At 41.0% G+C, this 13,466-nt stretch overlaps 1 protein-coding gene across 1 annotated transcript in view; it reads left to right on the top strand.

Annotated features, from left to right (window-relative positions):
• THEMIS (thymocyte selection associated) overlaps nt 1–1,789 on the top strand; it is an 87,300-nt gene extending 85,511 nt beyond the window's left edge. The window contains exon 6 of the mRNA XM_061989864.1: nt 1,629–1,789. Within this exon, the coding sequence (XP_061845848.1) occupies nt 1,629–1,789 (161 nt within the window). The remainder of the gene's footprint in view (nt 1–1,628) is intronic.
• Nucleotides 1,790–13,466: the final 11,677 nt, after the last annotated feature.

Here is a 13,466-nt window from a genome sequence, read left to right as displayed (position 1 = left end):
ACATCAAACACAGCCAACCCACAAATGAACTACAAACCTGGAAATGCTTATTAACAAGATCGTGGCCACATGTGTGAGATCTTAATTAAATTTCTTATTGTAGATTTTGGTTTTTGGCGTGATTTTTTTTCTTTTGGTGCCTAAATCTAGAAATGCTTTACTGACTTACTCATTCCTTAAAGGGAGGAAGGAACTGTAGGTGAATTGGTCTATGATAAACTCCTTGCTGGCACGCTGCCTGACTAAATTAATGGCTATTTCCAGCCTTTAAAAAAAACAGGATCACAACTTCAGAAAGAAATGAGTTCTACTCAGTTTTTCAGGAAGAGAGCCTCAGGAGTAACACAAGTGTGGCTGGGAGACTGCCAAGAGAATAGAGCTATTTTCTTGATTGAAGTGGCACATGGTGGTCACAAGATCAAGCTTGGAAGGATTCTTGTTTGAGAAACTCAGTCCCATAAAGAAAGACCTGTTTGACAAGCATGGCCTTGCTGGAAGGTCAGATAGGCTGTGTAGCCTTGTGCACATTTGTAGGTTGTCCCAGGTTATGTCACAGTAAATTAACCAAACAGCAACAGCTGTCCTAAAAGCAGTGTTTCACACTGTTTTGCCATTTGAGGTGAAACTTTTTGCTTTAGAAATACAATATCCTCTCAGTTCCATTAAATGTGAGGCTTCATGATTAACCCCAAGAGTGAGTTGCTGCTGGCAGGGGAAGTTCTGTACTGCTGTCTCAGCTCTAGCTGATCCTACAGCCACCTGGCTCTTCCCCATCACAGGCCTGGGTCAAGGGGTGTGGTGGCCTCAGAGTGGGGACATGAGGCACTCAGAGAGTGATCCTTGTAGGTCCTGTTCCATGTGACCAGTGGTGCCACATCTCTTGTGCATCTACCTTTAGCCCCAGGGGAGCGGTAGGTCTCTGCCCTATGGGGAAAGACTGCTGCTTTTTTGGAACTTTTGTCCTCAGTATTGCTCTAGACCAATAGGTGAACACAAATAAATGCACTTCAAAACTTTTCAGTTTAACCTCTAACCACTTTAAAGTCTGTACCTCTGTCATATCAACTTCTGAAAATGAAGAAAATGGGGGTTATGTCTCCAGGAAATCCCAAAGCAACACCACAGTTCCCTATCTGCAGGGGCTCATCTCTTCAGGCCAAGAACCACGTGGGAGCAAATGTGCAACAGGGATGGCAGTGGACTGTTCTTTTCTCGATGTGGTCAGGCAATTTTAACTCCCTGCCTGTCAACTGTCAGGAATCACCCTTTTTAACCATTTTATTAAACCTTAATAAACTGACTATGGACAGTTAGTAGGAAACGGACAACAGATTATCTGTTTGACCACAGATTTGGACGAACAAGCGTTATGCAAAAACTGAAAGAAGAATTCTTTAGAGTGAAGATTCTTTTAAAAAATACTATGTTGGATTCCATTCTTGATCTATCACAGATATTGTTCAATAACTTGAGCAAGTCATTTAAAACTTCTGCGAAAATCAGAAAAGTAAGGAGAACATTGCTTCCTTTGTTTTTTGTTTTTGTGGTTGTCAGTATAAATTACAGATTTTTGGGGTGAGGGGCAGAGTCTCCGATATCCTTACAGTTATTTTTTGCTAATTTCTCAGATCTAACAAATAAGGGACTTGGAAACTGTGAGGCAGAAAAGGAAGAGGAAGAACAACACGACTATGACTATGTGGATGAAAACACATTTGAAAACATAAGAAAAGTATTTCAAGACATCACCATTAGAAATAAGCATACACTCTCTGAAGGAAGAAGGTGAGTAAAACCTATGGTCACTTACAGATGCAAATAAGTGTGGGCAGATTGATTTGTCAGACTGGCTAGTGGTTTTCACTCCACATAATGAGGGAGGATTTCCTCTGGGAGCTGCCACTGTTGCCCCCAGTGTTCTGTGAATGACACAGGAAGGGCACCCCTCTGTACTGCCACTTGTGACCCCCTGTAACTACTGGAGCTATCAGCTTTATGAAGGTAGGACCTATGGTTGTTCTGGTGATGGAAGTGCACAGGCAAGACCAGGTTAGCGAGTGGAGACAAAACCTTAATTAGACCAACAATTACAAAAGCACACAGAAAGCCAGAGAAATGCTTTGTATCAGAAAGCCTGCCGATTTTTTTTTCCTGATCTATGCCACTTTGCTTTAACAAATTACACTAAATGCATTCTTTTTTTCTCTTTTAGAAGCATGCAGCTTGTTGTGCGTGACTAAGGTTTGTCTCTTAAAAAGCTTTCAGGAATTATCTGTTTCCATCCTTGAGGCTGCTCTGGCAGTCTGCAGTGCTAGTGAAGGGTGCCTTTGTTTCTGAAGTGCTCCAAACATTGCTTCCAGCTAAACACATATTAAACTTTTTTCCTCTAAATAAAACCATGTAGTCCCAGCTCTCTTTACTCATAGCTGAACCTCCTATGAATTTCACTTGATTTGGCTGAATTGCTTCTCTTGCTAAGAAAATACTCTAAAAACAAACTTTAAAGGTTGTATTTCAGAGATGTAAAAATTTATTTAATTATGAAGTGGTATTTTATTACAATATGTACTTAGTATTTATTTTTAAATGTCCCACAATGTCTCTATCCTATTTGAGTTAGGCAGTTTACTGAATCTGAAGGAAGCTCTTACTTTTTTCTGAAATGCTCAAACTCCCCAGAAACCTGACATCCAGGGCAGTGTGTGGAATCTGTGCAGCCATCTCTTCCCCTGCTTACAGCCACACAAAATCCAAAGTTACAGGAAAGACTGAAAAATGAGGCAAGATAGGGCATTTCACATAATGCATTACTTCCTCAGTCCACATGATGATAAGCATGCAAACTTACTCTGTCAAGTACAGAAGCTGAGAGAGAGTAAAACTCTCTTTCAACTAAAGTAGTCATTTTTATGGTAGACATTAGAGACAAGCACAGATTCCTAGAGCACCAGCCTCTAATTATGCTACTTACTATCATGGCATCAACTTCTTTAAGCTTTATTCACCTACTGTTTAAACTCCCAAGGTTTCATTTTATTGTCTTCTTTGAGGGCTCTAGCAAAACGTGAAAGAAAGGACCTTTGCCACCTTGAGGGAGATCACTGAAGCAATCTCAGAAATTATTATCCTCAGTGGATAACAGAAGTATCCACTCTCTGAAATCATTACCTATCCAACAAATATGTAGCTCCTCCAGCCTCCTGATCTCATCCTGACCATCAGAAATCCTCCATTATGGCTTTTGTCTAGCACTGAAAATTTTTGTCAAGCTTCCATGATTGCCCTTGTGAGCCTTTTGAGAAACAGGGATGTGATTTGGGCATACAAAGTTAACCTTTAATGTGTGCAAAAGCTGTATTAAATATCTACCCGGGTAAGATGATTGATATAGCTTTAAAAATCAGCTTTTGAGTATGCAGTCTATGCAACTGGTTGAGGGGGCTATAAAAAAATAAATAAATTAGCTGGTTTGGGTTTACTTACGGGTAAATAATGCACAAAAATGTGTTGCCTCTTGCATCTGTGCCAAATGCCTAACTTCTGATCATGTCAGTTCTGCTTCAAGAAATAATCAGTTAACCATTTCCCATCCGTAGTCTCTCCCTGCCTCAGAACCTTCATTCTATGAATTAATAACTACTTTTAAGTATTTGGAATATATAATCTATAAAAATTAAATCTATTGATCCACATTACTTTTAAATTGAGTTATTAGAGGGAAAATATGTTTTAATGAAATACAGAAGTAAACCTCCTCAGATGTACTTTGAGAAAAATCAGTATTCATTATTTGCAGTGGCCCCTCAAATCTTTCCATAATCAGGGACAAAGCATGCCAGGATGATACTTGTAAGAGCTAGTCCTCTCCCTAAGGAGGAGGGAGAAAGAAAGGAGATTTGCCTCAGGCTATTGCTATGTTAATTTTTATAGAATAAATGTGCCCAGAGGGTCAATGATGTTAACATGACCTCATCACTTAGAACAGTAAGCAATTAAACATGGGACTTCACTACAGATGCCTGAGCTTGCTATAGCAACAACCATTAACATATTTTAACCTTTCATTAAAGATTCAAAGGAAAGCAGGAAAAAACCCTGAAAGCATTTAAAACGCATGGCTTGCTTTTTAACAACAGAAGCTTCTTCCTTTTACTGCTATGAGTTGGTTTTTTAGGGGATTTTTTTAATGAATAATGCCCTCAGTTTGCAGTCTTTTAAAAGGCATTAAAGATGTTGATAGTGGTTTTTCTTGGGTGTGAGGAAAATGGGAAGAGAGAAGGTTCATTGCAGTGAGCTGGAATAGGTCTGTCTGGTGTTGTTATAATGTCTCATCTCATGTCCCTGCCAAAAAAATAGAGATGAAGGCATGCAGGAGCACCACCAACAAGGTTCAACAAGATTCAAGTGCCAGGTTCAACATGAGGTTCAACAAGGCCAAGTGTACAAAACCCCCAGACAACGCTACAGGCTTGGGGCACAGTGGCTAGAAAACTGTCCTGAAGAAAAGGACCTGGGGGTGTTAATCTGTCTTGTATCAGAAATAGTGTGACCACCAGGTCCAAGGAAATGATTGTCCCCCTTTACTTAGTGCTGATGAGGCCACACCTCAAATACTGTGTTCAGTTTTTGGTGCCTCACTTAAGATGAACACTGAGGTGCTATAACGTGCCCAGAAATGGGCAATGAAGCTGGTGAAGAGTCTGGAGAACAAATCTTACGAGGAGTGGCTGAGGGAGCTGGAGTTGTTTGAGAGTGAGATTTGAGTGAGGAACCCAAATCCATGACTGTAGCTAAATGTTCTCAGAGTTTCTGAAAGCCTCTCTTCTCTTCCATAGTTTTCAATTCAGAGTTGGGGGCATCACCTACTTTGCTAATTTTCATTTTTAGGTAATTTTTTTTCACTGTTCTCTAATGTGCAAACTGAAACTTTTCTCCCCACGTGCAATCAATGGCGATTACAGAACAAAGGGTCAAGAGGAAGCAAATAAGTAGTGTGCTGCTCTGACTGCTGCAACTCAGTTCTTAGCTTTGACACAGGCAGGATTTCAAGCAGCCTGTCTCAAAGTAGTTGTGGGTTCAGAGACCTTAAGGGCATGGAAGACTACCAGACTACAATCATTATCTATACATTCTTCCTAGATGCACAGGTTTTGTCATTCCCCTAAGGAGCAGATTAAAACAGTGGTTTTTTAGTGTGCCAGAGCTGGGAACAGAGTGCACTGGTGAAGCCTTATCATGATGGCATATTGCCATTAAATCTTAAGTTATTCAATAACTTCCCTTCAAGCCTGCATCTCTGTTAGCTCAGCCCCAGGGCACCCCCACTGGAAGTATATCTCCAAGAGAGGGGTATCCCTTCTTCTATGTCTACCAGGCCAGCAACATGACACAGGCACCATGGGCATGGTCCCACTGAAGGAACACTGGGAAATATTTTTGCAGGTGTCGCAGCTTAACACTGACTTAATGAGCTCTTTTACCTCATATAGGTTAAACATTTCCCTGAACTGCATAAGCTACACTAGTAAATGAAAAATTTACTGATATGAGTTTCACACACTTAGACAAAGTTGCTGGCATAGCTGTGTTGGAGTTGTATAGTTGTTTTAATTTTGCTATAGTCTTGGGATTGCTGGTATAATTATACTGACAAACCATTTTACAGCACAGACAAGCCTTAACTTGCAGCCATTAATTTGACTCTAGAGCTCATTCATCTGCATTCTTCATGTAATTTTAAAATCCAAATGTAAAGGTTTCGTGTTTCACCCTGTCATTTTGCTTTGCTCATTTTCAGGGACGTCTGAAGAACAATAATTCTGAAATTAACTGGAAACAAATAGGAAGCTGGGTCCTTCACATTTTAGATTGACCGTGACTGTAAGAAAAAGCTGCTCATGAAAGTGTCCTTCTCATCTCATGAAGATCATAAGAGGCTGTAATTTAACTACAATAATCCCCCGAGAAACTAAACTGCATACTCATCCTAAATAGGAAGTCAAACCAGATAATGTCTCATGACCCTTTGAAGGGACAAAGTTCTTCTGTACATATTTATTCATGAATTCAGATAATGATGTCAAGTCCAATCCTTCATTCTTATTGCACCTGAAATACCATTTGATTTTCTGAGCCACTGTAGGGCATATACAAAAAGAGCATCCCTTACTGAAACAGCTGTGCGGTTGTTTCCTTTCATGTTTAGAAAAGGGAAGGGTAGAGAGGGGAAAGAAGGGTTGTCTAAGGTGGAAGTCCATTTCTTTAGCCAGTTGCATATGCTTCAGGTTAAGGCTCAAAACTCAAAAGTCCAGATTCTGTCACTCTTTCAGATGATGAGCAATGTTTTATTACACAAGTAGCAGTGTTACACCACAAGTAATTCACCCTGGAAAACAACACCACTCTTCCTAGAGGAAAGTGGTATTCAGAAGGACTGGGAGTGCCTAAACTAACAGCATTGCTATATCTATAGCTCCTTGCACAGCTTAAGCTACCCAGAATCACACCAGTGCAGTGTTTTTCCTGAAAACACATTCAGGAAGGAAGGACAGATGCTGGAGCTGAGAGAATAGCCTTTGTGCCAGCCCTTCCAACTGAGAAAATGGCTCACACCACCCTCTTCAAGACATCTGGGAAAGGCAGTGCTGAAGGGTTTCACCTGCTCCTTATGATACCTTGTCTTCCTATACAAGCATCTAGGGGAAGAGACAGCACCAGGTGCATCTCACATCACACAAGAATGGCCAACACCCCACTGGAGGGAAGGCAGAGGAATAACAGCACAATCTCTTCTCCTTTTTAAAATGAGGCAAGTTTTTTCTCTGAAGGATTTCCTTGCTACTTCTGAAAATGAAAAATGAGAGCCAAATGATTAGGTGGTATCCAAAATTATATAAGACCTCCCTGGTCTACAGGGAGGGATGTCCCTTTGTGCCTTACCCCTAGCCTGCATCTACTGAGCAGAGTAAGGGAGAGCCTCTCTTTCCACTGAACAACATCTCAATGGGCTTGGCAGTGAGTGCATGCTGATATTAAAGCTGCTGTATTCCTGTCTGGGATCACTGGGTGCAATCATGCAAGCTGCACAGGTAGAGTACGCTTAACGTCTTTGGGTGGCACTGGACCTAGTCCTTATGTTCCAGCAGATTGAGTTGGAGACCCATCACTTATGACATATCAGAACTGGGCAGCGTATGCATAGGGAGTGCTGTGAATCTGGAACTGTTTGATCTAGGGTGAGTGTATATTCTTCTGGCAGTGCTTTGACTCTCAGGGAAAACTATTGAGAACTGATGTGTAAATACACAGTTGATGTGCCAAGACTTTTGAGACTCAACAGCAGCTAGATGAGAGTGGCATATCCAGAAATCCCAGACAGTGGGATGGAGAAGGTGAAGATGTTTAGAAAGCCTAGACATGCCATATTTTCAGTCCTGTTGAGGAGTTAAAAAGCAAATGGTCACAAAAGTGCCTTAATATATTTTGATGAAAAAGTCTTGTCAAGCAGACAGTATAGTATCTTCAGAGTCACCTATTAAAATTCTACTGAATAATTGATTAATTTTCACTAATGCAAATTAACTTAGAATTCTCAATATCATCTTGCATTAATTTATTCAAGATAAATGTTCCTCCTCATTAAAATCAGTATTATGAATATCGCTCAGAGTGCTTTGATTCCATGCATATGTAGCATACAGCATTTTGCATATCACTAGTTAGTATGGAGTCTTACAGGTGTGTACAAAACTTATAACTGGCTGACACATCACTTGTGGGTATTTGAAATACTTTTAAAGCATTTTTCACAAAAATCTGTATTTCTTTTTGTAGTAGCTGAAAACATCCCCATTTGTTTTGCCAGCAAATGCAGTCTGGTATTTGGATAAAAGGAATCTGTTGTGTATTTTATTGACTGGTTTGGGTTTTTTTTTTCTTTTTCTACTGAATGTGATGTTGTCCTCTGCTGAATGTCTGAAAGATATGTTAGTACCACAGTTTTTGTAAAATACCAGAAACCCGACTTCTGCAGCTAGAAAGCAGCTAACACTCTCCTGGACTGAATTGGCAGGGCAGTACTAGCAGGTCAGGGAAGGTGACTCTTCCCCTTTGCTTGTCACCGATGAGACTACATCTGGACTATGTCCAGTTCTGAGCTCTCCAGTACAAAAAGGGCATAGACATGCTGGAGCAAGTCCAATAAAGGGCCATGAAGATGATGAGGTACTTGAAGTATCTGGCACACACAGAGAAGCTGAGATTGTCTAGAAAAAAACAAAACTCATTAGTTGCTCTAGTTATTAAGATGGATGTCAGCAGGGTGGGATGCAGTTACTATCCCAACAAATCTAAACTTCTTCCAGGTACATGATCTAGTCTGTAGGGGGAAAAAAAAGATTTGTCAGCCCTTTTTGCAACTTCTTCGCTGTGAATTTCTTCCAGAGTAGCAATTTCTCTTCTTTGCAAAGATCCTGTCACACAATGAGTCTGATTCTGCTACCGTTGTCATGTGCAGCAGTCCTGTCTTGTATGTTCAACCTCATTGAATTCAATGAGCTTTATTCATCTAAGTAAAGGTGACAGATTTTATGAACCTTGTAAATATATTAGTAGAGATATGTCTGCAGTATGTTTTCCTCAGGCACATGAGCCAACGTTGTATCCTGTCACAGAAATGAGAACTAGCCTAGCTGTTCAGTTTACATGACACAGAGGGCCAATTGCATTTGCATTCGCTTCTTGGCTAGAAGAGAGCCTGTGATGCTGAGTTGCAAGGAAAGGACTTTCAGGCTTGCTGGGAAAAATGGAGGAGAGGGAGGAAACATGAAATAACATCCTAGTAAAAGGTATGTGCCTGATGTTTAAGACTTAGTAAGCGTTGTGATTACCTTACACTGTACAGATGACCACAACAACTTCATACTGTTTGCTAATGCATGTTTGACAAAGCTGTAATGTCACCACAATCCTTGAGGTACCTGGTTATCCTTCCCAGACACTAATTCTCAAGAAGACTCTATTCAAGAGGGGAATGTCATTTTCAGCTAAAACCAGACCACTATAGCTATGCCTGAAGAGAATACAAGTGTATTTAAATAGTAAGAAATTTGCTTTGCAAAAGACTGGCATAAGCTTTTCCACAGACTTGTTAGCTTAAAGGCTTATCTCTTCTAATGCTAAGAAGCATTTCCAATGTGTTCTCACTGATGGCCTGCTCAGGAGCAGCTGCTTCCACAGCACTCCATGTGTGCATAAGCCCTTAGTGAGATGGTATTTTCTGTTTGGATGATCAACGTGCACATTTCTTATATATGCAGCCTTTGTGCCTGGAAAGATAAGAACCTTCTCCCTGCATTCTTCTTTAAATGCCAAAAGCTCTTTTGTTTAAACACAACTTGTCAAACAAACACTTATCTACCACTACTCTTTGCAATAAGAAGCTGCTGTTTGTTCTTGCTATCTCTTCACTTAATAGGTGTGATACTTTTCTTACCTCTCAAGACCCCCTGAAGTGTTTTCCTAACACTTTTTCATTTTGAAGTGCCTGTACCATGTTAACTTTTGACTACTTGTCACCATGTTAAAACTGATAGTCTCTAAAGAGAAAGAGTTATCTTGCTTCTACTTCAAGTATTAGTGGCAGATTTTATTTAATTTCCCTCCCTTCCAGTCCCTGTGTATTGGAAAGTTGTTGTGCTTTGCAACAATACATCTCTTTGATGAGTTTCCTCTGTCTCTTTTCTTGCATTGTGTTTTCTAGGATAGCCTTCTATGACACTTTCTCTGGGACTGATAAACTGTATGTGTCTGATCCAAGTACAGGCAGCCAGACACTGGCACACTGGGCAGAAACAGGGATTACCACGCCTTTGCTTTGCTGCTGCTGTTCTTGCATACTCAGCATACTGCTGCTGGACACCACCACAGAGGGGCTACAGCGATACATAGCTCAGTCTGGCCATATTTATGTCCACATGTAACTTTAAATTCCTTCCATGTGTCAAGAGCTTCCATGTGGAAACAGTTACGTGATGTCTTGAAGGTCTGACGCTGACAAGAATTAAGAAATGTCTGCACATCTAGGTGCCTCATCCCCATGTTCTCTATGATGTTATCCCTGAGGGTCTGGGTACAGCAGTACCATCAGTGTCTCAGGCAAGCCTCGGAAAAAAAGGTAGCTCTTCCTAGAGCAGCCTCAGAAGTTACAATCTTTCTTTCTTGCAAATATATGGGCTCCTCTGTAATCCCCCTGGGATGACAGAGAGGAAGGGTCCGAGTGGGACCAGGAGCTTGCCCCATTGAGGTACTGCAGCTACTTTGTCAGCAAAAAGACACTTCTCATTTTTCTACCTTATTCCAGCTGACTGTTCTCCTTAGGTTCAGTGATCACATCTGATCACATTTTGGGGCCTAACATTGTACAAAGGAGAGGTAGAAACAGCCTTTCTTCCTAAAATGATGCTTTTCTCCAACCTGCAAGGCTGGTTAATACTAATGCTCCCTGTTCTACCATACCTGCCACAGTCCTCTCCTGTAAAGAAACAATTTCTGCAACTCTTTCCCACAGCTGCAAATAGTTTCCAGAAGGAATTGAGAGATGTTAAAGCATTTTCTGTCATAGCATTTTTTTGTCCTGGAGTTTGGTTAGGCATGACTCAGTTAAAAAAAAAAACATTTTAAAATTACCACATTTTTTCTAGACGAGTTTGTTACATAAATTGAGTCATATTTTAAGCAGGTGTAAATGCCTTGTAACAAATCTTGATGTGGTTCTGCCTCCATTCCTGTCCTCCAAAACCCATTTTGCATAACTGTCAGTGCTTCCCGGACAGAGCAGCCCCTTCCAGCCAGTGCAGTCTGGCAGGCCTGGGCTCTCCTAGAGATCTTCTGGTAACACTGCATCTCACACCAGGCACTTGTTCTTAAGATGCCTCATGCCCCATTTTGTCTCATCTGTAGTACAGAAGACTAGACTCAAAGTGAGTTTCAGTTCAGATCTCCAAGTGTATTCAAATTCTTAAATTGTATTGAAACTATCCAATTGAGTGTTAGATGCCCAAATGCCTGTGTGGAAACGAGCTGTCAGCACTCTGATGTCCAGCATTACTGCAAAAATGAAATTACAGTGGGAGAGGCTGTTTTGGGTAGAAGGTAGAAGTAGATTTCAGACCTTTTTTGGATGCCAGCTCTTTGTGTTTGAAGGCTCAATATGTGATCAGAAAAAAGACAGCACAATCCTCCTGAAGCCACCAAGGTTAAATTGAGGGAAATGTTGTAAAAAGGATGTATCATTTTGAATCCACTGCCTTTGCTAGTGGGAACTGGAGGACCACAGTTTACAACACCTTGCCATGGAGGGGCAGGCAACATGTCTTGGTCTGAAAGTATAGCTGAGCAATTTGCTTTTGAAATATATGCTTCCTTTTTAATGTCTTGCACCAATAGTTAAAGTACTTACAGTAGGTTCAATCTTTTTTTTTCATCTGGGAGGATCTAAATCTACATCTTCTGCTTCCCAGCAGAACCTCCTAGCTAACAGGTTAGCTAGGAGGCTGCACTGGGTAAGAACATCCTTGCTCCATACCTGGCAGACTTAAAGTGCTTTTCTTCTCACCAGCAAAAAGCACTTTGTCATACATTAGAGAGCATAGATTGGAAATTAAGATAGCTCAAGTAATTCTGCACAGACTAGGAATTACAGATAAGGGGAAACCTAATTCCTGCTTGGCATTTCTTTGCATGTAGGCCCTTGTAAGCCCTATGTCTCAATATCTAAGAAACCTAAAGAAGAGACAAGCTGGTGAAAAGTCTGAAGAACAAGACTTATGAGGAGCAGCAGAGGGAGCTGGGGTTGTATAGTCTGGAGAAGAGGAGGCTGGGGGGAGATGTGAACACTCTCTACAACTACTTGAAAGGGGGTTGTAGCAAGGTCAGAATTGGTCTCTTCTCCCAAGTAATGAGTGGTAGGACAAGAGGAAATGGACTCAAGTTGCACCAGGTGAGGTTTAGATTGGAGATTAGGAAGAACTTTTTCACTGAGAGAGTTGTTAAACACTGGAACAGGCTGCCTGGGGAGATGGTGGAGTCACCATCCCTGGACATATTTAAAAGACGCATAGATGAGATGCTGAGGGACATGGTTTGATAGTGGGCTTGGCAGTGCTAGGCTAGTGGTTGAACTCGATGATCTTGGAGGTCTTTTCCAATCAAAATGATTCTATGAAGTGACTACTGATACCTGTTTACAGCAATATGAAGACAGAGGTATTTTTCCTAGAGAAGAAGGGTGACATTCTCCTTATGGAACAAAAAAGAGAGATTGATGAAGAAGTCAGTACTTACAGATGTCCATTATGTGAGAGTTTAGGAGAACATTTGGTAAAGCACTGGTCTATTTTGCAGCAACTGTGCTCCCAGTTGCAAACAGATAGACAAGGACAAGAATACCAGTGCAGAACATTTCTCAGAAGTTCTACTCCTGGAGGAAAGGCACTGGGAACAGCTTATCTCTCAGAAATAAGGAGTCAATCTGCCTAAAACAAGCTAGGATGACCTTAAGTGTGAGTGGAGAGGATTTAGCCTACTCAGGAAGGAAAGACAATGGTTCCCCATCAGCCCCAGAGAGCTGTGGGATGGGAGCAGAGTTCAGCACTGTTGTCCAAGCTCTGAGGAAGGTCAAACTCTTTCCTGATAGATTTTTATTCTCCCAAGTTCTTTTTTTATCATATATCCATTTCTAACCTTCCCTCCTTCCCTCACAAATGTCACTTGTTTCAATCTCCTTTGGCTCACTATTTGCAAGTGTGTACAAAAGTTTAACCTGGCTTTCCAGACCTGCAGCCAGTTGGGTTTATGCCTTCTTCTAACAGTACCTCTGTCAAACAGGAACTGGCTCTGCTTAATGCCAAGCAGTCCTCAGCAAAAAGATTATCTATGTAAGAGGCATGAGAACAGGACTGAAGGCCCCAGGCTAACAATGAGAAAGAAAACTCCTTCTGCTTTGAGTGTCCTCCTTGGTTGGGCAAACATCTGGTTTGGTAGTTGTCAGCTTTTGCTAGCTCTAACTAGCAAGCAGCCTCCTCCAGTGCTCGCCTATCCTTCTCCAGAGACATCCTACCATACCTGCCTTCTCTTGATGCTTTTCTCTCTGCTTAGTTTCTGATGTCTGTATATTTTTTTACTAAGATGCATCTTTTCTGTTTCAAGGTATCTATATCTGCTCTACTTGAAAGAATTCACCATCTCATGTTTTGTCTAAACTTTTACATGTGCATTAATCTCCAAAATGCAATTGCTTGACAAACTCTAAAGCCTTTGCCTGACTGGTTGGCACACTGGATTATGACCAAGTGTCTGAAATGCATAAATGGCTGATGCAGTATTGAGAAAGGTGGTTCTTTTTCAAACTACTGAACTATTTCCTAATGTTATAATAAATTCAGATAAGGAGATACTTGTTTTTTAAA

This window comes from Colius striatus, chromosome 2 (assembly GCF_028858725.1).
Source record: "Colius striatus isolate bColStr4 chromosome 2, bColStr4.1.hap1, whole genome shotgun sequence".
Classification (NCBI taxonomy): domain Eukaryota; kingdom Metazoa; phylum Chordata; class Aves; order Coliiformes; family Coliidae; genus Colius; species Colius striatus.
Note: the sequence above shows the minus strand (reverse complement) of the source record. Positions and strands in the feature narration are given on the sequence as shown.